The sequence below is a fragment of the Hoplias malabaricus genome, chromosome 15 (genome assembly GCF_029633855.1).
Source record: "Hoplias malabaricus isolate fHopMal1 chromosome 15, fHopMal1.hap1, whole genome shotgun sequence".
Classification (NCBI taxonomy): Eukaryota; Metazoa; Chordata; class Actinopteri; order Characiformes; family Erythrinidae; genus Hoplias; species Hoplias malabaricus.
The window spans coordinates 36,411,442-36,438,415 of NC_089814.1; the positions used below are offsets into that span (position 1 = coordinate 36,411,442).

Genomic DNA, 26,974 nt, shown 5'->3' on the forward strand with positions numbered 1-26,974 from the left:
TGTCTTGGTAAACAGAAGGGGTTTTTCACTCAGGTGGATCAGTACGCTTAGAGTCCCAGCTGGTGACACTTTGTGTTCCTAGTGGAGGTTTTGGTGATTTGCCATGGTGCGATTTGCCGTTGCTTCTTCTTTATTGGTGCCGGTGGTTAAACATACTTTGTTAGTGGATATTTAGGGCAGCTAGAATAGTATGGGCAGAGAACGGACACATTTTTAGAAGACAAGTGTTTGGATTTGATTTGAAGTTAAATATGGATATAACCCACATAAAGAGCACGGTTACAGACGTTAAAACCTAATGCAAGTGCAGCTTGTCCGTGTCACGTGATTTAAAAAAAAAGTTATCCTTCTTTCGCTGGATTCTTTTCGTTTGAACCTGTTCAAAAAACCAAGGCGTAATTTTACAAGCTGCCGTCGTGAGTCGGATTTTACAGATGGAGAGTTTGTACTGGACGTCTGCGATTCATTGTGATTGACAGGTCTCTCCGGCCAATCAGCTCTCTGCAAGGTTTACATACTTGAAACCAGGAGTTCCAGGTTCAGTAGAGACAAGTAGCGCAGACACTACGTAGTGAAAAAGCGACTAGACTTGTTCTAACCCTAGTCAAATTTAACACAGGAAGTCTTGCTTTTTCCGTTGCTCCATCTACTCAATAAATCATCCCAATAAAGTTAACAAGGCAGTTCTGAAAACTGAAATGAGATGAACATTGGTCAGAAGCGTAGACGATTTGATGTAAAAGGCCCATGTTTCGATACTCGAGCCTTTCTTTGAGAAGCCTTATCCATAGTCCTTTGCACAGAAGTGCTGGACCAGATCCAAACACTCAGCAAAGACGCAGCTCTTTCTACCAGCAGCCTTGAGTAATGAAGCCTTTTACCGAGGACAGAAGAGAGTGTAAGGCTTTTATGTTTACGCAAGGTCAAAGAGTGCAAACAGCTCGCTGTTGTCAGCTGTGATTCATGTGTTTGCCAGATCCATGTGGATGCATTGAGTTTAAAATGCCGGACTTGCAGTTGGTCCATGAAGTTTGCCTACTGTTGTTTGTGATGCTGCTGAGGATTTATGAGCACTAACAACGAGAACCGCTATGAATAGGTCAAACGAAACAGATCTAGCTGTTTGACTTGATACATTGACTGCGAACGGCTTCGTCTCGTGCTGTTAGCATGAGAAGAACTGCAGCCAGAAGCGTCAAGGATGTGAACTAATTATGGCATTGTCATATCTCGCTTAACATCTGTCAGACGTTAATATCAAGCACGCATCAATATTAATGTCGTAATCTGTTATCTGCTGAAGGCATCATGGTACTCATATAATCATCCCTTCATGTGTCTTAAAACATGATATTAATAACCTTAAAGGTGTGCCTCAACTCGTCGTACTGCCCCCAAGGTACGCAACACGAGAGCAAGAGAGTGATTAAAAAAAACGATATGTATATATATATTAGGGGTAGGCGATAAGCCCCTATAATATCACGATATTTCAGGGTTTTTTGGCGATAGCGATATTCTTGGCGATACGAACAAAACACTGAAAAATACTTTAATTTCAAGAGCATAAATATATATTGCTAATGTTAAAGCCTCTTTCAGTTCTTCCATAACATCGTGGTTTGCTGTTTGTCTGATATTCTGTAACCACGCCCCCTCCACACGACTGAAGCCACACCCCTTTTTGGAGCAGGTTCCTCTGCCTCAGAGCCACTCTCCACCGTACTTCACTGTGTCTGAATCACTCACGTAAAGAAAGTGAGCCATATTATAATCACAAGTCAGAATATGTGTGTGTGTAAATGAGTTCATTTCTGGTTGGCTGCTGTCTGTTGTGCTTTATTCTTTCCCTCTGTACTCCCTGGGCTGAGTCTCCTAACATAACATAATGTGGTGGGGCTAAATTTTATATTGAATTAGTGGAGACATGTACGTGTTGGTTTTTGTGATAGAGTCAAAACAGGCTTAGCTTCTTCAGTTGGGTTTTTTGCTTATGGATGTGAAAGGCTTGTTGTGGACAGGTTTTTGATACTATATCAATTTATTTCATAAGCAGGAAAACGTGTTTTACAAGCACTTAAAGGAACACTAGGTATTATTTGTACCTTGAAATGGTAGCTTCAAAATCGCTGAGAGGCTTCACTGTCACATAATAGGGAGAATAGAGCCTCTATTGTTGCTACTCCGGGATCAGCACTGCAGAAACTGCACTATGTAACTGTTAGAGGGTAGGAATCTAACCACCACTCCCTCCTCCCTCACCCGTGATTTCTGGACTGTGCTGTGAAGGTGAAGTATACTCTGCAAATGTAGGGGGAGCCCAGGTTAAAAAAAAATTACCTAGTGTTCCTTTAAGGAAATTAAAATTAGAAATCCTGTTATTGGAACACTATTTTATTTTTTAACGTTTTGTGGACTCGACTCGTACTGGACAGGGCTGTCAGCAGGAGGCCTGAAATCCTGCAGCGTTGCAAATATAGCTTTGTGTCACCTTCAGATGTTGGGAAACCACCCTTTTCCATATTAAGAGGTTGTCCTGACAAACCGGTTGTTGTGGATCACTCCTAAACGGGTGAGGGTTATTATATTCCGTATTTCTGCCCTCACCCTTGGACGATTCCCCAGCGGGACATTTGTGGTGCGTTTGCGGGATGTGGAAACACAAGGATGTGGTTGCTGTGCCAGTTTTAGAGGGGCGGAGGACTGGCGGAATGTGGGGAAGGGGAAAGTCTAAGGACACAGGGCAAGGGCACGTGACCTGGGATGTTGCAAACATGGCGAGCTGCCCAGGAGATTAGAGTTAAGAATGGGCACACACACAGCCATAAGTGACTCCCGCTAACGGTGGAGCAGGAGGGAGGGAACGACAGATAGAAAGAGGGATGGAAGGCAGCCCTGCCGAGGGTTAGACACCCACTGTGATTGGCAAACACCCTTCCCTCTGGGCTGAACTAATCTTCATGGCGTCCTGCAGAGCAGAAAGTACTAGCTGCAAGACGGGCCTCTGGGAGTAATTAACATCACGCTAAGACCAAGGAGGGTTCCTCAATGTCGTGTCACATGGTGCAAGTCCAATCCGAGACAACTGAGATTAGTTACGAGGGTTCCCCTCTCCTGCCAACAGTCACGACATGGCGCTGTCATTATCGCTTGCCAACTGAAATCCACTTTCCCAATGTATCAGCAGTGAGTTGTTGGCAGCTTGAAAATCTTTAACACATTCCACCTGGTCTCCGACACCAGTGCATGCTTTTAAAGGAACACTAGGTAGCATTTTCACCTTACACCTTACAGCTTCATAATCATCGTGATGCTTCACTGACCCGAAACAGGGGGAATAGAGCCCCTGTTTCTGCTTTTCAAGGCTTGAGTGCTACAGAAACTCCACTATGTAACGTATGATGGAGGGTAGGAAACCAGTTCCTGGGGCATTTGTTGCCACAGTTTTGACAAAATGTACTATGGCCCCTCCCCGACCATGGCTCTGGCACATCGCCGAATTCAAGCCTCTAGAAGCAGCATGCAGCCTCAACTATATTTGTGACATCACAAAAACAGTGCTGTCCCAGTGCTGTGCTTTTAGGAACTTAACCCCATCTGTTGATTAATCTAGTACTAATGTAATTGACAGAGACAGCCCTACTTCATTTTAGGTCGTTCAGCTTAAACAAAACAATCTGAGCATTCATGAGAAGTACAAACCCTGCCCGTTTGACACACTAACACCGGAGTCCATTTTCTGCTGCAGTGAGCACCGTGGCTTTAATGGTATTCACTAGGATTACTGACGTTTTGCTGTGTGTCTTCCTTAGCTGTGTCTGACAGTTACACACACTGATGTTTGGAAGTCATACTCTCCACAATTCATTAAGGAAAAAAAAAGGAAAATCAACGATGGCTTGAGGAGTGTGATCTCAGCTGAAATAACAAACCCCCTGACCTCTACCCCAAGCCCCTCCCTCTTCCCTCAAACAGAGTGGAGTCTGCTCGTGGAATTAGCGCTATCTCGCCACAAGTTCCCCAGCTGAAATTTCAGAAGGCTGCAGCAAGGGTCGTTGAGTTTGCAGTAAAAAGAGATCTTTTCCCTCGTACAAGGTTTCGTGTCAAAAGAAATTCTAATAAACTGTCAGCTCTTGAACTGACGACATTTCCGTCGTCTTTGGTTACGTAGATTAATCTTGCACAGAGAACCTAAATGTTCATTTTTTTGAAGTGTTTTTTGATTACTTTTGATTGAGTTGTACCCACCCCTCAATTCCTAGATCTCCTCAGAGTTCTTCTGGTTAGTATTGGGCGATACGACTGCAAATCAATATCAGGATTAATAGAATATTATAACCTCGATTTATGATGAATTCATGATTTTGTTGTTGTTTCTCGAGTTCACTTTTCACTGACGAGGCTTGTACTGTAAATATTCTCAAGTATTAAAGCTGGGGTATTTTTTCTTTTGTTGGGTGCTTGTCAGTCGTCTTTTATTTACTGCACTGTTCACGTTTGGTGACGTGATTGTGCTTCATGTGTTGAAACGGTGTCTTTCCCAAAACCTAGTGAGCCGTCGACATAGAGAGCATTTTACGTCACTGTGTGTGCTCCCGTCATGTAGGCCGTCCCCATTCTTAGACACCTTTAAATACGCTGCCTACTGAGGTACCTTAAACTGTTACTGTGAAGGCAATCCCATGATGCAATGCAAGCGCAACTCCTATCTATTTCACTCTTCTTCCAGTGGAAAAACGATTAAACTCATGACTAAAAAGGAAAACCCATAACGCTGAGGTGACGCTAGCCACTGAGACAAGTGAACACCGGTTGTGGGCTGGAACAAGCCGTGACGCTGTCGCATCTCAATAATCCGCCTCTTGAAGACAGACGACTGTTGGAGCGCTGCCGAGTTCAACAGCTGTCTACGGAGTCACTGCCTACTTACGGAGTTCGGTAGGGTTTCGTCTTCAACTAAAGTCAAAACACGTCCAAGCCATAGCCACAACAGTTCTCTTTGATACGAGGTGCTTGAGTCGCTCGGTCCGCCTCCGTGTTTAGTTTCTCCTCCATGTTGTTGTGATATGGCAGACTGGATGGGGCACAATCACGTGACTACATGTCTTAAGGGGACAGTACATGAACAAAGTGGGGAGGGGGGGTTTATATATATCTATATAATCGAAATGTTGATTTAAACAGGTTTAAATTGCCCAGGCCTGGTTCTGGTTCCTCTCTTTTGAGCTCCTCTTCAGCTCACTCCCACAGGTTTTAGGCAATTGCCCAGGGATGGCCATTTCTCAAGCTTGAGTCTGTGGTAACTGAACCTCTTTTAGCAGTTGGACCAAGGGCATTTAGATGTTTGCATATGACTGTATTTACTCAAGCACATTCCAGCTAATCCCTGAAGTGTACGCTGACCATCCTTTGTCTGTGCCCTTGTTTTCTAGTAGATTTATAGCTTTTGCTGCTTCTAATGGTCTCTGAAACTGTTATTCCTTGCAGTTGCCAGAGGCGTGCTGCGTGAGATTAGACGCTATTAATCTTAAAGAGGGCCCCGTGGGCCCCTTGCTTTTGCCCCAGTGTTAGATCTGTGTGCTGTTTTATGCTGATGGTGCAGGTTTGAGAAAAGCCCTTCTTGTGCCATTTAAAAGATCCTCCCTCCCCCCCTAACTTAGGGCAGCTAATCTCTGTCCCCTGCATTTCCCTTATCTCCTATTATCACTCTACCCTCCCCTGTCCCCTCGTTCCCTATTAGTCACCCCCCATTGCCATGTGACTGGGTGGATGACAGTAGGAGCTTGTGAATTTAACTAGGCACGCACTGCTCTAAGGCATGTTGACAGATGATATTTGTAGATGGATTGATTTTTTTAGCAGTGAACTCCTAAGTGGACGTGACTCAGACTCCCATGATGCGATTGATGATGAAAAAGATTGACTTCATAAAATGTAAGGTCTGTTCTGCCCTCTGTACTCGTCAACCCCACCATCGCGCTCTGTTAAATATGTATGAACCACAGGACAAGGGCAAGACTGAGGAGTAGCTGCTAATAATAGACTTATTTTCGTTCTCTGAATCCTTCGACCCGTCTGTCTCACAGCTGAAGACGAGGAGACGTTAGCTTGGTCTACTACTGCTTCCTTTCTTTTTAGAACATACACTGTATTCTGGCCTATTACTCATTTATATTCACTGGCAGCAGCAGAGAATTTCTAAAGAAGGAGGAGGAGGAGACCAGTCACTGGTGGAAAAATGATTGCAGAAGCTCGTAACACTGAGCGTGCCATCTGTTTACGGAGACGTCGGGTTGTTGGTAAGGCCCCGGACAGGAAAAGCCCACCCTTGTCAGATGTAATGCTGAAGGTGTACGCGTGTGCAGCAGCCAGGACAAGCTCACACAGGTGTGTGTTCTCCACAAACTCTAGTGTGTTTTCTATCCACTGAGCACATGAGGAAACCTGAATGGAAAAAGGCCAGAATTTGGAGAATAGCCCGGACACTCAAATATCGCAGAGAGAGTGAGGTGGAAGCCCTGAACTCATAGCTATATTCATTTACTTGAATGTTCTAACTAAAGAAGTTGTTAGCCATCACTAGAATGACTCCATCACTATTGTGTTGTTGCAGATCCCCAAGACCTTGTGAACATGATCACGTCCCTGAGAGATATTTCAGATATGATCTAATGTGTGAAATTAATTGGATGTGCACTGATGATGATGATGATGATGATGACTGGACCTGCGTCAGGTCTCCAGCATCTTGAGAGAGAACCACATCCCATGGCTAATGCCACTGCCTCTGATGGAAGAGTCATTTTTACCATAAAATATCAATAATATTAAATAACAGTTCATTTCGTACATTTAAACACAATTAAATTAGTTTGAAAATTAAAACAGTTTAAAAACAAGTGCTTTGCTCTATACAGTGGGTCTCTCAAATGGGAGCAGCCATGTTTAAAACAAGGTTATAACTTAGTTTACTTAGTCTGAAAGTCAGGAGCCTCACTAGCAGGATCCAAAATGGCTGCCCGTTTATCAACAGTGTGTAAAAGCAGAAGTATCGTACAGTTTATTAGCATTTGATATCTATTTCTCACATTAAGCCACTGGTACAAACAGTACCTTCCAGCTGCAGCTTGTGCATGTGGTTTCCATAGTGTTTGGATGTGTAGCAGACAGCGTAATTCACGGTTATCCATTGGTATCGCTAAAGGCTGATTTATACTTCTGCCTTGACTCAACACAGAGCCTACATCATAGCAAGCGTTTACACTTGTGTTGGTGTCTGCGTCACTCTTCAGTTACACCCCCACACCCCGGGGCTCAATCTCAAACATCTTCCTCTGCACTATGTAGTACACAGTGTAGTGTTGTTAGTTTATACATCTGTAAAGTGCACTCTGTAGGGAGTAGGGTGGTGTTTTGGACAGAGCAGTGTTTACATGACATTCCTGGAAAGAAACAAATACAAAGTTTTTGAGTGTGGTATCGCTTCTCGTGGATACCACCAATTTTTTGTTTGTTTCTTTTGTTCGTCCGATTTCTTTCCAATGACAGTTGTTTGGGTCTGTGTCGATACGAGGCGTAGTTACATTACTGGGGAGGTGTGCGTCAGGCTACAGCGTAGATTACAGTGTAGGGTGGATGCAGAAATATAAACTGGGATTAACAGGGCTAACTGGGAGCAAGCTAACAATGAAAGCACAGGGTTTTCTGAACATTTAGGCAAGGCACGTTTATTTATGGAGCACCTTTCATACACAAGGGCAACTCAAAGTGCTTTACAGAGTCAGAAGGAACAGAAGAAAACTGTTAAATTAAGAGCAAGAATAAAAAAATGTAACAGTAAATACAGTGCAATAAAAAATGACTTAAGACTGAAATAAAGTGCTGTTCCAGAATTAAAAGTGAGCGTTTTAACGTGAGCTGAAGCTGCTCAAACAGGAATGTGTTCGGTCCTGGTTTAAAAGCGTGTTCAGTCTAATGTTCTCAGTCTGGTTCTGTTTAAGAGCTAAACTCCACTTCTCCATGTTTAGTTTCCAGGACTAACTTTACTTCCTAAAGATATGAGAGCTCTGCTCAGTTTACGTCTTCTGTAGCAGATGTGATCTGACACTGACCCTACACCGCTAAGACATTTATATAGAGCAGTAACAACATCTTAAAGTCTATTCTGTAACAAACCTTAACACGGTCGACTCATCCAGGCCATTAGGTGTCAGTATAACAGCTCTTTCATCACGTGAAGAAGAATCATTTGAAGAATCGGACTGCTCCTTTAAATAAATGTCCTCCGCTCTCCCAGAGACGCTTAGTTGTCGAGTTTGGGGACTGCAAAATTATTTCCAGCTTTTGTGCTTGTTTGATCTTACAGCATTATTCCATCCTAGAAATCACTAATAAAAGCGCATTCAGTAGTTCTCTTGCTTTTTCCCATGGTCTTGTGCTTTTCCAAAAAACGCGTGCCTCTCGAAGATTTGTAGCATTTACTGTGGAGTCTTCAGCTGGGCTTTTATTTTGCCTCAGGCTTTCTTTGTGTTTGCGGTGTGTTCAGAGTCGACGACTCCTCCTTTGTCTGGGGTCTGTTCCAGACAGGGAGATAAAATCCCTATTTCCTTTTTCATCTGGTTATGTTTCTTTTCCAACTCTGCCGCTAACAAAGTGAATTCTCCAGAATGAATGTAATTTGTCTCCTGAACGGCTTGAATTGGGTACAAATTGAACCAAACAGCGGGCTGCAGTGGAAGCAATCACACGGCTTTCTCTCGTCCAGAGCGTCTTGACCCGCTCGCCATGCGTCATGTGCTTTGGACTGACATCTTTTTTTGTTGTTTTTGCCCTGCGCCCATGTGTCATCGTTTGGAAAGGTGCAAAGCCATGGTTTGATTCCTGTGGCGTGGGGGATGGATGAACCACATGGCTTTTAGGTGATTAATAGTACGGCTCGTCTCTCCCTGACAAAACTCCACACAGTTATCTGTGAACGGGTGCTCAGCACATTACGGTCGCTCTCATTATATTCACCTTCAGCTCCAGACGCTTGGTTATGGCTGTAGTTGATTATTTCATTGGTAGTTTCCTTCCACGTCACATTGAAATCGCCCGATCAGATTCAGATATCCTAGGTTCTTCTGTTTTAATGAAATCATTTAATACAACAGCTTTTTTTCCCCTCCTGTGTGTTCTTTCTTTCCTCTTTCTTTTCCTTATATTTTAACACGGCTCTAGTTTCTTTCCTCTGGTTAATTCTAGTGTAACACTTTGTCTGCTGTTTTTTTTTGCCTCTTACTTCCCTAGACTCTTATCTTTCTCCTCTCCCTGTCTGTTCTCACCTATTTTAACCCCTGTAAAATGTAGACTCTCCTCCCTCTGTCTCTCTGTCATCGTATTGATTAATAAATGCCCTGACGCTGTAATATTGATCATACAAATCGTAGTTATTTTCCCTAAATCATTCGGCCCTAGGACCAAGCTCTTATTTTGAAGTTGACGTAAATCTTTCATTCCCCTCACGTACCATCCTCGAGTTCATTCCGTGCCGTCGTCACTGCTCTGATCACCTCAGACATCGATTTGAGCTCCATTTGGTCATTCTCGCAGGAAATGTGTGTAGACATCTGGATCCACACCACGACGAGCAGCTGCTGTGTGACGAGTAGCACTGTGTAATTTTTTGTCTTGAATTATTCCTGGTGGTGAATCACTGGTAATGACACGGACCACTAATGTGTCTTTTCTTTTAGCAGTGTACAGATTAGGATTGTTACGGAAATAGCATCCTACATGAGAGGAGCCGCAAGATCAGACCTGAGCACAGATATATGAGTGAGGTATATTATTCTGTACACTTACGTCCTTTATTTTTTTCTCCCTTCTCTACAGCCCACTGTTTGTCACTTGGAAAATAGGCCGGGACAAGCGGTTGAGGGGTTGTATAGGTACATTTTCTGCCATGAACCTGCACTCAGGACTCAGGGAGTACACCCTTACCAGGTAAGAACCTTCTCTTTATTAATCGAATAGCCACACACTCTGAAAAATAGGGTTGGAAATGGCAAATCTTCAGAGTAGAGCTGTCAGTGTTTGACTGTACAGTTTATAACGGCTAACGTCATTTTGCACCACACACGTGAGATTTATAAATACAAACAAATGCTCATTCTGAGATCCTGCTGGTGTGGGTTTCTTCTTTTCAATGACACACATTTAAAATCATTTGAGAGATTATGGCTTACTCTGGAGTATGTTCTCACTAAAAAAACAACTAAACAGCTAAATTATGACATTTTGACACTTTATTCTACCTTCAACTAAACCTTGACGCTTAATTCCAGCGCTAGTCGACTCTCAGGATCGAGGAATCTCGGTGGGGTGATTAATTTTAGATTAATCAAGAGATTTTAAGCTCTTCTGAAATTTTACTGACAGAATGAAATGTTTATATAATGTTTTATGCTTTAATGCAGTTCTATAAAAACAGGACAGTGTGCTGTGATCGTCATTCACACTGTAACTGAATATATCACATCAGAGGATTTCAGACTGGTGCGCTGAGGTCCTCCAACATCGTACGCGTTACTTAAGCAGCAGCTCTATGAAAGTGTCAAACAAATAAATACAGTGGAGGTTTAGTTCCTAACTTGTGTTTATTGAGAGTCAGAAAACATGTTATTTCTTACTAATTGAAGGAATAAGGTTTAAAAGACCGTTGGTCCCCCCCCCAAACGGTGTTGGGAAACTCTAATAGGCGTCTTGCCTGTGACGTAGACGGTGGACAACAACTCTAGAAGCTGCACTTAATTTAATGTAAAATGAGGAAAAGGTGTGTTGTTTTTGGCTGCAATCATTCAATGTACAGTGGGACATCTGTGAACAAATGGCCCAAAGATCCCAAAATATCCAGAACATGGACTAAATTTGTCCACTTTAAACGGACACTTTGGAAAGGACCATCCGCTCACTCCGTTATTTGTAGCTCATTTCACTGGCGCTTTTCCAACAACATGGGCATGTAAGAACACCAACGAAAGGTGTTCAAGAGCCTCTGTAACATGGAGGTAAACAGGGTAAGGACACTCACTTCGCCTGTTTTAGTTGGTGTTAGTTAACGTTAGCTTGACTCGCTAAACTCGGTGCTCAGATTATACTCGGCTACGTAGCTGCATTACGGAGGTTTATAGTGTCGGATGAATTCGAGTTCGACTTCGATCACATTTACAAGAATAACGGTACCTCTACATTTGAGTTTAGCTTATTGCTAGGCTATTGTCATGAATAATGTTGGTTATTTAGCTAGATACTGTCATAACAGTCAGTCATAACGGTGTTTTACCGCGGCGTTGTTCAGCTGTTGTCCACCAGTGACGTCACGGTCGCGTTCGAGAATTTCCGTAGAGAGCTCGGGTTTTTCCGTCAATTTAATAAAATTGTCAGTTTTAAAGAAAATTAAGCTGAAATTTTCATTTTAATTCATACTTATATCTGTCAGTAACTACAATAATGTGGAATATTCATGGAGCTCCATTTAGTGGTGCTTAGACTTTAATAAATGAGGGATTCATTAATAACTGAAAATCTAAAGTTTTTATGTGTAATCTGCAAAATAACACATTAATGATGAGGGGGACACAGCTCATGTTCTGTGTGTTCGACTTAAATAGGTGTATATTTTCTGTAAAAAAATCACATATTCCCTCAGTTAACTATTTTGGCTAACGCTCTTTTTCCCGTGCCCTCTTCATCCTGATCAGGGTCACATGATGTGATGTCTGCCTTCGGAGAGTGTTTCCAACCTTGTTTCGTTTACCTGTTAAAACACAGCCTGCTGTTGCGCTGAATCTGAAGGCAGCAAGGCATCGAGGTCATGGGCTTCTGTTTTAGATTTTCCTGTTTTTTTTTTTTTTTTTAATTTTTTTTTTTTTTTAATTTTTTTTTTTTTTTTGTCTTGAGAACTCTGTCGAATGAAGCTGTGTTTGTACATAAGGATTATTTGCTGCTCATTTGGATCTTCTAGGATGTTCCTAAACATATTGTGTATTCCCGCCTTGCGCCCAATGATTCCAGGTAGGCTCTGGACCCCCCGCGACCCTAAATTGGATAAGCGGTTACAGATAATAGATGGATGGATGGATGGACTAACTCTAAAGAGGCCTTTTGCCTTGGTGCGCTCATGAGCGGCCGTGTTCAGAAATGAGATATTAATGGAGGGGAAATGAACAGCCCGTCTTTCACCTGAAATAACTGAAGCCAATGTGTTCAGTTTGTGTTGCTTCAACATTGTCACTGGTGATAGCCATCCTCTGAAATAACTTTTTGGTTAATTTGGTGATTATGAGAATGATGTATTATCACATGCACAGAATTAATATTGAGCCAACATTTTACCACAGAAATTAGTAACAACAAAAGAGACGTCTGTTTTTCTTTTTCCGTAGTGTTCAGGGGCAAAAATGTGGGTTTTTTTTTATGAGTGTTCACATGTAATATTCACAAATAAGAGCAGAATATTAACAGAAATGAATCCACTGTGAACGGAGGATTTTATAAATGTGAACAGGGCTAAGGAAAGCATAAAGTCTGAAATGAAAACTGATTATAAACAAAGAAAGAAACGCACACACACCATTTGAACCTCATGGTTTAAGCTCCAAATATCACCTGAGAGCCCTTTAGGACTGAAGTGGTTTTCCTCTGACTCTGCCCTTGAGCAGATCTCTCGTAGCTTTAGCACTGGGCTCCTGCTGTGCTCTCGCTGTCTTCCATCTGTGGAGCCCCAGCCGCATCCTTTCTTCAGCAGGGTCCACAGCAGACACCTGGGCTCGAGCTCAACTCGGCCCAAGCCCGCTGCCAACTCTCTGCAAACCAACCGTTCCGGTAACACGGCAGCGGAGTACGTGGTCCGAAACGGTGTCGTTAACCTCTGAACTTAATAATCAACGCTCTTCTGTTTGTTTTGGTGAAAACAGGAGCATTAAAAATAATAACATTGATGAAGCCCAGATGTCATTGTTTGAAGGAGGGGTCATGTTTCTTTGTTTCAATTCCTAGCAATGTATTTTTTTTTATTGTTCATATCGATATCAGAATTATATCGAATCGGACGAAATTAACAAACACATCGTGATATCATATTTGTCCGTATCGTCCAGCTCTACTTTCCCCCCATGTCATTAGCCCTGTCCTGTATAATAGACACTCTGGACTGCACTGTACTGTTGTTCTTTTACTGTTGAGTGCCTTGGCACAGCATCTTTTCCCACAAACAAAGCACAGACTGTATTGCATTCTTTGGACTTTGCCTGCAGTTTCTAAGACTCCATATTGTTCCGCTAATGGCTGATGGGGCTGTTTTAATCTTGCAGTAGCAGCAGGCTTTCACTTTTTACACAAAAAAGAGCTGGAGTTTAAGGTTTGTACCTGGAGGGCCCAGAGATGTTCAAGCCGTGTTTTAAGGTTTGGCCTGTGTCACCTGAATTAAATCTGTTTTATTTATGGCCTTGTGTTACATTTACCCCACCTTTCATAGCACAACAAGCTAATTATATAATAAATAAGTGTTTATATATATTTTGATATTTATAACCCAGGCGGGAACACACCCCAGTCCTTCGCAGTGTTACTGTGATTATATACAGCTTTATACCAGCCCCACACTCACTGAGAAGGCTTTAGTTTAAATATATATCATTATCTTAGGGGCCTAAGACTTCTGCACAGTGCTGTGTGTGTGTGTGTAAATAATATGGAACTTAAACCAGATAAAAAAATAAATACAAATGAATAAAGTCCTGTTTTAAAATTGAAATTGATTTATTTAAACGTAGACACTGAAGTCATGGTAAATATCAAACGTGACACTGTGCTGCACACAGAGAGGGCAGTGTGTGCAGCACACACTAGCGCAGTATGTAGTGTAGTGGTGTGCCATTTTGAATAAACCCATTGTCCCAGGCTTCAGGCAGCGTGTTTACAACCACTTCCTGTAATAACTCTTTATGTATTTTCTTTAGAGCTGTTTAACGCAGCGGAAGTCTGTTTCTTCTCAGCGCCGCCGTGAACAGTTCTCACTCAGTGCACATTGGAGCCGGACGATACGCCAAAATGATATCGCAATACATTTCTTAATTCTGGTCGGTACGATATAATTCCAATATCGATAGGAAATCAGTGACAGACGCCATTGAAAATGTGTTTAAAAATCATATTGTTATTGAAACGTTTTACATCGTGATAAATATTGATATTGAATTATCGTCCAGCCCTGGGGCACGTATCCAACTGTTTCATGTTAAAGTCTCCTCAATGACCCTTTATGTCTTAATGGGTTAATTCAGCAGAAGCTGTGAGGAGTCAGCGGGACGCTCCAGAGATCTGGTCCGGGACGTTTTTAGGAAACATGGAGTCAGATGTAATCGTGAAGTAAGGACAAGCAACAGCTGTTTCCTTTTGAATAAGAAGTCCTGACTTTCCCATGGGATCAGGATGATATTTGGTTGATCCGCTGAATCTTTAAGGGAGGATACAGAAAAGCTCCTTCTCACTGACTGATGTCACGAAAGAAATCAATCGGCCACGCTTTACATGTCCCAGGACCTTGCAGCTGAGAGAGAGGGAGAGAGAGAGAAAGAGAGAGGCAGCAGGAGGCCCTTTGTCAGTTCCTGGTGCTGTCTGCCGGCGCTCCCTTAGAGCCTGAACTGTCATATCGTCTGGTGCGCAAAAGGCAAACATGAAAGGGGGATGACACCACTCGCAGGAGGAAGAACACACTCCTCCCGGGCCTTGGGCCTTGAAGTTGAAGCTCTATAAACATGTTGCGGTGGATTCTCTTATTACCAGCGTCCTCTGTCCTCGCCTCATAGAAATGTGCTGTTGATTAGGCGCCACTTTGCCACGTTGTTGTCCTGGTTTATGATTTTTGACACCAGTCAGGTGCTCGGTCACATGAGGGAAAAGGTCCCAAGCTGTGTCTTCTGGGCCGAGCAGTAAGCCAGGTTCCACGAGGGGGGAAAAAAACCCAAAAGAAACTCCCACCGTTAATGGGGAAGGGCTTGAGAGCTGCAGCTCTGTGCACAGACATCTGGACCGGCAGTTTCCATTGGCTGCAAGTAAAAGCTTCTGGGGGAATCCTATTGGCTGGCACTGTTGCTAGGATGATTCCGCTCTAGGAGCTATAGGGTAGGTCATGCACCAAAACAGGGCATAAATATCACGCTTCTGCTCCGTCAGAGAAGCAGAGTTCATTGAGGTCACTTGTTTTGAAGATGATTTAATGTGCTGATTCAATTAAAGCTTCCAGTAAATCTGACAGTGTTGAGTTGGCTTCGTAAAAATGGCCCATGAGCAGTTTCTGTTTATTGCTGGAGACTGCTGACATTGATGTAGGGCTGGACGATGATTCAATATCAATATATATCACAATATAAAATGTTTCAGTAACAGTGATATGATTTTTACACTAAAAACACATTTTTAGTATTTCAGTGTTTACAAATATTAATATTGACAAAGCCAATGAATTTATGGTTGATGTCATTTTACTTGTTTGTTCTGGGCAGTTCTTGTAGTGTATTTAATTAGTAATTGTTTAAAGGAAATATTCTTAATGAAACTGTGACCTGTTTTAGTCAAAATACCGAAGACTCAAACCCCACAGCAGTGTTCTCCCCCTGTGTAAACAGCCCTGTTCAGCACCTGTTCCTTTAAATGATAATGAGCCGCTCGCTGTTCACCCCGACCCCGAGCGCACAGCAGTGAGGAGCGAGGAGCAGAAGCTCTGGTTTTTAGCCGTTTTCGCTCTGTTCTCTTTCTTCTCCAGTTCTCATTGTGTCCGTTTTGCTGCGTTTAACCTTGTCTTTACGCTATCACATAAACACAGGTCTAGTGCTGTGATTGGACAGACTCAGACGAGGGGGTGGGGCGATCCTATAGTCCCTGCACCTAACCTAGTCACACTAAAACACACTTACACACTAAAAACCCAAGTGGTGTGACATTACTGACGCTTGTATATGATCTATGTATGAATAACACACACATTCACTTACAGAAGCAGAGAAATGCATTGGCGTCTAACAAGCTAACGGTTTTTCATTAGTTCCTGTGATGCGAAATGCTAATGTGGCTAACAGAGTGTAACAGTCTTTCTCCTCATTATGCTACACTTTGGGATCATTTACCCCCTCTGATGCAAAGATGCGGTGGGCTTATGTGCTTCTGAGTGCTGTGAGACTCTCTCCAGCGCAGGGAGAGAAATTGTATGAGATCACTTTACATTCTAAAACCAGAAAATTGCCACTATCACCCAATATGGTGCCCACCACATGACTGCATCCCATGGAGTCCATTTCCTGGCAAGTTAGCCATGTAGAATGCGTTATTCTCACAGCCACTAATGTGTACTAGTCAGAGTGTAGCCATGCGTTTCTCTGTAAAGGTTTGTCAACTTCTCTGCTTTCCCTTTAATACTCTTCTGTTTTCCATGTGGCTCATAGCACTGTGTTTGTAGAAGGACTTTCCGGAGTGGTAGAGACCACTGCTCAGCTATTGGTTAGCAATCGCAAGGCTTCCACTCCTCATACGAGAATCTCCAGTCAGTGGTCAGCAGCAGCAGCCGCCATCTCCGAGCCTTGGCCTTGTTCAGCTATCCACGTCCGCTAGTGTTTTATGGCTCTGCTGCACACTACTGGGGAAAGCAGTCAAGCTTTAATCAGCTTAATTGTTTCAGAGGGGAAAACTGGGTGGTAGAGGGAAAGAAGAAAGGGTATCAAGTGCAATTAATGGAGACATCAGCTTTTCCAGGCTTCGTTGACCTGTTCTTATCCGAATCATAACGGAGGCAGTGGTTTTGAGTTTCTGGTGCTGTTTGTCTTGTTGCAGGGTTATGTTTTATCGTGCAGCTCGACCTGCAGTGACCCCTATATTTTGGTTTCTGCTGTGAGCAGACACCTCATAGAAACGTGGAATGGATGACATTGGGGAAGTCCATTAGATATAAAACTTAACCCAGTTTGCAAGTTTGTACACATCCTTTCATAACTTCATAACGCATATATAAGAGTCCTGTTTTGAATGTGGAAATGCCACACGTCATAAACGTTAAAAAGTGGGCTAGATTGAGTTAGATGAATACAGGACTGATTAAGTGAGACCCTGCTGACCCACTACTGACCATCTTTGGACGTTTCTGAGCCGTCCATGGGCCATGACCACGGGGATCATACAGCTCTAGGTACGTGTAGTGATTGGTGATGTGATGATACCTGGAGATCACTGGGGAAGGGAACATGGGGGATGCTTTTTTTTCCCCTAAAACTTTTGAAAGTATGCCATAGAGATTAGTGTTTTGGCAGCGGGTCGGAGAAGGTGGTCTTCTTGTAGCACTTTTCCACCAAAAGAACCAGCACCACTGTGGCTGAATATAGCACCAGTCAGTCCTGAGAGAGTCTTTTTACCGCGGGGTCAGATCACAGTCGAATGTAATACGTTTGTAAATGTTGCAGAGTTCAGAGACGTCCTACTGAATGCGTCAACAGAGCGGGAAAGTAACCAATGCAGAGCCATGGCTCAGGCCGGTGAACCTCGTGTTGCACTAAACACAGCACCAGAAAACGCAGGCAAATGGAGCATGTTCCTGTTTTATTTCCTTTTTATTTAAATGACCACATTCAGATCCTCTGCGCTATGCCTCTCTATTTGTGGCTTGGAGCTCCTCATTGAGGTTATGAAGCTTGACATATTTCATATATTTTTCTTTTGTTGTTTTTTTTCCCCCACTTTTTTTCTTGTGTGGCACTTTGTAGTTTTACTTGAAAATAAGTGTACTTACTAAGTCTTCAAATCTACACCCAAATCAAACGAAGGGACTTTGATCAGTTCCCACCCCCTGGTCTTGACTGGAGTGACATGGGGACTGTGTAATGACCTCAGCCCTGTGCAGTGATCTCACCCTTTTCCCATCAGAAATAGCCAGAGTGCCTCTTTGTGAAAGGCTTGTTGTTGCCCGTTGTATTCTCCTCACACTTCAACAACTTCCACCGTCACCTCCACTCGTGTGACTGCCAGCTTTTGTGTGGGCAGGTGTGTGCGTGATTGGCCATATTGAGCCTCCTGCATTATTCATCTTTGCCAAGCCTTACTCAGTGTGAAAAGCCTGAAGGGTTGTCCTCGGAGAAGTGTGTACCACATACTTCTCTTGCATCTCTTGAGGTGTGTGTAGACCTGTAATAGCACATACTGTAGTATTCTAACCTTTGTTTTAATGCAGGATTGAATCAGTAGAAAGTAAAGACGATATCTGTTTCTGATCCGCATGGTACTCGATAGAATATATTTTTGCTCGTGCAGTTCCTGCAGTGCTGAGCCCAGAGTACCACAGGCAGGGGGTGAGGGGTGAGGACGGATGGAGACAGAGTCCTATGGCTCTGCTGGTCCATTCCCAGCTATTGTGTTCTCTCAGCGAGAGCCGATCATGCCTGGTACAGACTCAGTACCTCGGAGGTACCTGCACATGGTGCGATTTCAGGACGCCCACAGAGAACAGACAGAAACGAGGACAAACACCGGAGTACTTATAATAGGACGCACCGGGAAACACCTGGACACTGAGACAAGGCGAGCAGACGGGTGACTCATCGAGGCAGGGCTGGGGAGGAGTAAAGAACAAAACCAAAGACCGAAGAAAGAGAACACACAGGGAACAAAACACACCAGAAAGAGCAGAAAAATATCCCTACGTCCACGTATGAACTTCACACATAACACGTTACGCCACGTCAGTTTGGGTTCCATGACTCATCAGGACCCACGCCAGTGTTCAGCAGCCCTAATGTGCACTCGACGCACGTCCTCGCAGAGGATGATGGACAGTGAGCCTGATTGAGGCCATCCTTAAATGTAATAACCAATTATGTCTGACCCTGATTCCCACAAGCAGCACTAGGTCTGTGCTTCATCACTCAATTTGCACAGCGATTGGCACTAATAAGTGCTCTCTGAGGTTTTTAAGCAAGAGCTGTTTCTACTCCTCTAAGCCAAGATATTCAAAACATCTTCACTGGAGGAGGGAGGGGTGGGGGTGGGGGGGTAAAACAACACTGTATGTTCCCGGCAGCGTGCCCGTGGCTCAAGATAAAATTTGAAATATACCATGTGCAGTTTCCGAAGAGAAATGTGCATTAAAGGGAGGAATTTGATCAAGTGCCAGGATGAGATTAGCACTAAGTGAGATTGAGTTTCTCAGTTTTCGAGAAGAGGTTTTATTGTTGATTTCAAAATCTGTCATTGTTCATAGGATGGAGTAGAGCAAGGTTTTGTTGATTTATTTATTTATTCATTCTCTGTACACCACCGTGGAAACTGAAATCACGCTGTTACAAGAGGTGTCAGCCAACGTAAATCAACAAAAGTTAATGCAAGACATCTGCAAGATATGTGCCAGATCAGACCTTGAAAAATGCAGATTACTCCCTTTTGATGCTCAGACACAAGTCATTGTGAACGCTCTGCAACCTGACGTGACCTATTTACGGCGGTTCTAGATAAAGTCTAACAGGGGGCCGTGTTTTTAATCAGTCATTTTTGTCTTTATCCTGAAAGGGTTTGATTATTCTGTTCATCACTTTTCTGACGCTGTCTAAGTATCAGATCATTGTTGTCCTAAGAAGACCTCATATCTCTGTAGGGCTGGCACCAGATATTCATTCGCTGGTAGGTACAGTGGAACCTCTACTAACGAACTGTCCAAGATACGAACCGGGCATTTGAATATTTTTTTTCCCCTCCACCAACGAACCACAACTCTAGAAACGAACCCGAGCCTCCTCCGAGCCGGCGGCTGGAAATGTCCACTGACCCCAATAGGCGAGTCTCCCAGCGCCCCCAGACTGGAGTGAGCTTTTAAGATTAGCACATTGTAGCTTTAGCAATTTAGCATTAGTGTAAATAGCAGACACTGAAATTTGTGCTAAGTTAAGCCGTATCTACGCTTCGTCTCTCCACATTCACCGCCTACTCTCCGTTATTCCACCCCCCCCCCACCTCCCGTCATACGGCCAGTGCCTGTGTTACTCCTCCAGCCAGTCGTCACGTCTTCAAGGTAGCGCTGTGTAACCACTTACAACTTTATTATTTCTTTTTTATCACTGTTTCCACTGTATTTCTCTTTTATTTTTAGTAACGCTACATGTATTTTTTACTAATTTGAGAGTGTTGTAAACATAGATCAGTGCAGAAAGGGTGACTTTCGGGGTGGGGACTGGAACACATTAATTGAGGAAAATTGGCTCGAGAAACGATCTTTTCCACTTACGAACCGGGTCACGAAACGGATCAAGTTCATAGGTAGAGGTTCCACTGTATTAGGTTTTTAATTTTGAGATTCAAATAATCTGGGTTTAAAAAAAAAAACAAACAAAAAAAAACGTGGCTTTTGAAAAAAGGCTCTACCCCTGATGAGGTTCTGATGAGTTTCTGCAGTGGTTTAAATTTAAAAAATGTAAATGAATAAAAGCACACTCCACCTGAATTTGGCCTCGTCAAAATAAAAGTCCTGAATGAATCCTAAAACGGCCACAACAAAGTGTGGGGCTTCAGTTCATTTTGTCAGCTTTTATCTCTCGAATTAAAGCAGCACCATGAAGCCTCCTCTGGATTTTAAAGCAGGCGGCGAACGTGGATTCTCTGAAAGAAAAAATATCCAAATATTCACTGAATGTTACGGCTAAAGCTCTGACGCCCTAAAAATAACACGCAGGACAGGTCTTTATCTCTGAAATGGTACCTTTTTCTTTATAGGGGAAGCGTATTCTCACTGTCCAGAGAAGAACATGGAAGAATCTCCACAAAATAATAACACAACCCTTCTCAACTTCAAATGGAGGTCAATGTAAAAACGTTTTATTGATTTTATCATGAAATATTCCGTGTGAAGGACAGCGGCTCTGTTCGATGATGTAGTAACCGTTCGTTGGACAGTGATGATATGCAAGTCTCTTTTTACTTTTTGTTCTGCCGGTTCATTTAGTGTTTTCAAATGGATTTGGGAGGTTTTCTTTTGAGTGACTATACACTGCCCTCAGAAAGGAGTGCTTTGTTGAAGTAGCAAAAGAAAAGCTGATGGAATGGAGTTGGTTGTTTATTCATTGTTCTGGTGGCTAATGGGCTCTAGCCATGCATCCCCCCCGAACCCTTCTGACCGTTGCTTGTTGTGCTTTTTCCTTCTGACGGATCTATGAAGCAGCTATGCGTGAAATAGACCTCTGCTCCAAAAACGGCCTACTTTTTCCTGGTAATGAGCCCGGATGCAATAACTTACCCCAAGTTTTGGAGACAGACTGATGGGCTGCAGCACTGTGGAGTGTGGAGCAGGAGGAAGCCATGGTGTATTGATTCTTTATTAATGGATGTAATGAATATATCCCTCTTTTCTTGAGGTTGCAGCGAGATTGAAATTCCACGTTCATTCTACGTCAGATTTAACTGCGAGGACTGTCTTTTACACAAACGTCACTCTCTTTCCTCTCGTGGACTCCTGCTCCCTCTGTTAGCCCGTCTTTGCTTATCGGCCCGTCGAGTTGCTTTCAGATAAAGTTAATTACATTGAGGCCTGGCTTGCTGGATGATAAAAGCCATGGGCGCAACACACTGCCCAGCTTCATAACTCCATTACTTCCTGTATCGAGTTTGGCACTTTTCTCTCTGTTTTCTCAAAACCTCTGCTTAAAACCTCTTAAAATTGTATTTTTTTTGTCATCGAGCCTGTGAATGTCACCTCAGATCAGTTATAGCGCTTTTCCACCAACAAGGAACTGGAAAGCTTCCAGTTTGTAAACTAAATTTGTAACAGTTCGGTGCATTTCCAATGACATAAACGGTTTCGCGAAACCAGAAAGGTTGGTTCCCAGCTGGAACCAAAGAAGAGTTGGTTTTTCTGAGCGAACCATGACATCATCTGTGGGCGTAACTCAAGAAAGAGCTCAGAGACTCAAGTGCAGTTATTACCCAGAGGGGCTGCACAGGGTCATTTTCAAGACTTCATTAATAAATAATGGGAAATAAAGCAGGAATACGCTCTGTTTGTGTGTGTTTCTGGGGCTGTGTTTGGCGCGAAACAGTGAGCGTTGGTCAGAGCCGTGACCCTACGTTGGTTGCGTTTCTCCACTGTTCACGATCTCAGCAGGACGCTTTTTGAACTCAGCAACATTTACACAGTCTTGTATCTCACTCTGACTTGACTCCACGGTGAACACAGAATAAACAATGACCCTGTCATGACTCTGACAATTTATCTTTAGCTACGGAGCTTTACTCAGCCACAGCAGCGACCCGCACTGGTGACGTATCCTCGGTTCTCCTCTGAACTTGTAGAAACGCGGCCACTTCACTGGAAAGAACCAAGCTATAGTTCTGATACGCCTGTGCTTGATGTAAGGAGCAGCACAAATTCAGAAAGGCTCTTTTTTATCCCTTGTTTACAGTCTTGGGCAGAACAAACAGGGCCTTTGATATGTTCTCTTTTTAATCTAGGCGATAGTAGATTAGAACAGCCCTGAGATTAATTTCCTCTAAAGGAACACTGCATTTCTGATACTGTGTTCATGTTTTTCTTTATTTACTAGACACTGTGTCACTACCTCAGATATTCTCAGATGATCGTACCTGTTTCTGTGGCTGTGACTGTGTTTGTTTGTACTCCGCTCTGTGGGAGTGCAGCTGTCTCTGCAGGCCGGTAGTGACCCATATGTGTGTGGGTGATTAAGTTGGAGCTCTATGAGCTGGTGCCTGAGGGCCTGGTGGTGGAGCTGCGCGCAGAGGCCCTCGTGACTGACACCAGTTTATTAAGAACTGTAGCGAGGACGGAAGGCTCGGTCCCTTATGCATCACTTACACTCCTTGCCTTGAAATCGGGAGAGGCATGTAGAGCTGTCGAGTCAGCAGTGTGTGTGTGTGTGTGGGGGGGGTGCTTTTTATAGACTCAGAGGATTCTGGCAAACAATTAAAAATACGCTATATCTGAAGCATTTCGGAGAGAAATATACAACTAGTGATGGCTTAATTAACACCTGATTTAGTAAACATTTGACATAAATCTAATCTTCACTATTTAATCAAGTAACTCTGTCCAAACATGACATAACTGGAGATGTCAACAACACAATCCTGCGCCGGTGTCTGAGTCACTCTGCAGTTACACCTCCACACCACTAGGAGATGAATCTCAAACGTCTTCCTCTACACTCTGTAGTACACAATATAGTCCTGTACTACTTCAGTTGAACTTATTTAGAATCACTTTATTAGCCACGGAGGAATGTATTCTCCGCATGTAACCCAATCCGTGCAGTGAAACACACATTTACACACTAGGGGGCAGTGATCAGTGCCCGGAGCGGTGGGCGGCCACATAGTCACTGCGCCCGGGGAGCGTTTGGGGCTTAGGTGCCTTACTTATATTGTCCCCTTGCGCTTGTGGGTCACTTTTGGAGAAGGATGTTCAGACTGATGTCGGTCACATGGCAAATGTAGCTTTGTGTGAGCATCAGAAGAACGAAAAAGGGTTTGGGCCACTTTCACGTGCCGTGTGAACATAGCCAAAGTGAAAGTTAAAGCATTGATTATTAAATAGATATACATCTCTGTACAATATTTAATCGGATGGTAATATATGGCTGAGTATGTTGTACTTTGAGTCACGTTTGTGTATTTTTTGAATATTACACTCCACTGGAAGGAAAGGTGTTCCCAGTGGCACTACATTAGCAGGCTGTTGAGCTAAAATAAGTCCAGTAGACCTGTATGCTCCAGTGGCTGCTGGCAAATCCAAATAGATTTTGAAGGCTCACCTGAATACACGCTCCTAAAGGTACATTCAGCTTAAATTTAGTTTAAGGGCCTTTTGCTGTTTTCTAAGCTTTTAAAGCTCGAGACCTTATGCAGCATTTAAGAACCCTGTGTTATAAGAAAGACTGGGTCTTCTCCATCATGGCTTAGAAAATACGGATGGGGTTGGCATCTAAATAATAATAATTTTACTAAAGGCAGCTCATGCAGAATGCCATATAATTCCAATGTGGCGTCCAGTGTGTTCTCAGCTGTAGCTCATGAACACGTCATGTATTACTTGGTTGGAATGTAGCTTTAGGAAAAAGTGTTGTGGGTTCATCTTCATATTTACGTTTGGTTTTCACTTCCCAGACCCCACCGGTTTTAAGTGGTTGGTTGAGGTTATACTGCGCCGCCAGTGTGTGGTGATGCAGCAACGTTCTGTCAACTAGGGGGCGCTGCAGCATCACCCTGTCAACAGTCTTTGTTTAGGATCTTCCTGTCAACGAGAGTTCACTAGACACAGCAAAAATACATGTATGCTAAGTAATGTATATAAATGAATGAATGAATGGAAGAGCCACACTTGTATAAAGATGGGTGTTGCCTACTTTCTGAATGTAAATAAGGAACGCTGGGCCCTTGTGAGGGTAGGGGATTTTGCAAAGTAAAAAAATTAAATAATTGTTTAAACACACTTGCTGCCGTTGTTGGAATATAGACCTTATTTGGCTTACATCCTAAGAATATTTCGTTCATTCATTCATTATCTGTAACCATTTTCCAGTTCAGGGCGGCGGTGGGTCTGGAGCCTACCCGGAATCACTGGGCACAAGGCAGGAACACACCCTGGAGCGGGTTCCAGTCCTTCACAGGGCGACACACACTCACACATTTACTCACACCTACAGACACTTTAAAGTCTCCAATCCACCTACCAGCATGTTTTTGGAGCGTGGGAAGAAACCGGAGCACCCGGAGGAAACCCCCACAGACACAGGGAGAACACACCATGCTTCTCACAGACAGTCACCCGGAGGAAACCCACGCAGACACAGAGAGAACACACCACACTCCTCACAGACAGTCACCTGGAGGAAACCCACGCAGACACAGGGAGAACACACCACACTCCTCACAGACAGTCACCCGGAGGAAACCCACGCAGACACAGGGAGAACACACCACACTCCTCACAGACAGTCACCCGGAGGAAACCCACGCAGACACAGGGAGAACACACCACACTCCTCACAGACAGTCACCCGGAGGAAACCCACGCAGACACAGGGAGAACACACCACACTCCTCACAGACAGTCACCCGGAGGAAACCCACGCAGACACAGGGAGAACACACCACACTCCTCACAGACAGTCACCCGGAGGAAACCCACGCAGACACAGAGAGAACACACCACACTCCTCACAGACAGTCACCCGGAGGAAACCCACGCAGACACAGAGAGAACACACCACACTCCTCACAGACAGTCACCCGGAGGAAACCCACGCAGACACAGGGAGAACACACCACACTCCTCACAGACAGTCACCCGGAGGAAACCCACGCAGACACAGGGAGAACACACCACACTCCTCACAGACAGTCACCCGGAGGAAACCCACGCAGACACAGAGAGAACACACCACACTCCTCACAGACAGTCACCCGGAGGAAACCCACGCAGACACAGAGAGAACACACCACACTCCTCACAGACAGTCACCTGAAGGAAACCCACGCAGACACAGGGCGAACACACCACACTCCTTTGTCTAAATGCAGAGCTGTAAATCATTGTTTCAGCCCAAAAAAACAAACCCTTGGAGGAAGGACTGTGACTCCATTGGATGCAGCACTAAATGATGGACTTGACTCTGGCTGCTGATTGGCTAAATGAAAGTGATGGCCAATGAGAAGCGTGTTCTCTGCTTAGCAGCCGTGAAGTATCTGCCCTCTAACTGAGGGGGAGTGGAGCGTTTCTGTTTCAAACAAATCAGTCTTAACAGTTTAACCTCAAAATTACAGAATTAAACGCGTCCCAGGCCAACCCCAGGCCCAGAGCCGCGTGTAGCGTGGCCAGCCCTGCTTCGGTATCTTATGTAATCCCACCTCCACGTTTGTGAAGATCAGAATCTGAAGCTTATAGCAGCATGTGACTATATTAAATGTGTATGGTCTTTGTGTGTGTGAAATAAAGCTACAAGCAGCTTTAGATTTATTTTTGTCCAATCTTTTAAATCCCTAAATGTGTTCTGACTACAGTGCCCATAATGCATTGCGCCTTTATCATACAGAAATGGGCAATCTCCCTTTCAGACATAACGAAACCCACAGATGCACCTCTGATTTAAAAGCGTACAAATAATACACAATTTCTAATAAACCACAAAGTCCACCGCCAAACAGTAGCCCAGCTTCAGGGTACATCTTTATAAAGGAGTTTTTTATATTACACTCTAGACACTGCTCTGACGCTGCTGTGTAAGGGGTGGAGACGTGTTTCCTTCAGTTGAAACAGTAGTTAAACTTTTCTTTATGGTTGTAATGTACCTTGAACAGTGTGGTTCACAGCTCTGATCTGTTTGTTGAAGTTCTGAGTCAAGTTTGCTGTGTAATAATGCCTCATGTGGCTGTGTCTCAAATGCCCTTCTCCTCCCTGTTTCCTCTGCAGTGCCCTTAAAGACAGCCGCTTTCCCCCGATGACGAGGGACGAGCTGCCGCGCCTCTTCTGCTCAGTGTCTCTGCTCACCAACTTTGAGGATGTTGGTGATTACCTAGACTGGGAGGTGAGAGCATGTTAAGAGCGTTTCAGCCATTCTTTGGCCTGCACACTTTTTTTTAGTGTCATTTTAACTCTTATATTTTACGCAGTGTTTGGCACAGATTTGAACGACTCGGTAAAATGCCATGTTTTATTGATTTTCCAAAAGAAAAGTTTATACGTTTTCAGGGATCAAAGTTTAATGTACAATTTCTGTTTAACACATACATATAATATAACAATATATAATAAATAAAATGTGGCTTTGCCTCATTAAAGCCATGTACATTAATATATATTTGTTGCCAACTCACTTTTATTTTTTTATGTTAAAGAGGCAGACCAATGTAGCATTTGGAGTCTTGCCCATGGACGCTAGCCAATACGTTTTGGTGCCCA

General features: G+C 43.6%; 1 protein-coding gene across 1 annotated transcript in view; it reads left to right on the top strand.

Annotated features, from left to right (window-relative positions):
• The window catches only part of ammecr1 (AMMECR nuclear protein 1), a 47,602-nt gene that overhangs the window by 9,520 nt on the left and 11,108 nt on the right, over positions 1–26,974 (top strand). The window contains exons 2-3 of the mRNA XM_066646339.1: positions 9,874–9,984; positions 26,486–26,600. Of these exons, the coding sequence (XP_066502436.1) occupies positions 9,874–9,984; positions 26,486–26,600 (226 nt within the window). The remainder of the gene's footprint in view (positions 1–9,873; positions 9,985–26,485; positions 26,601–26,974) is intronic.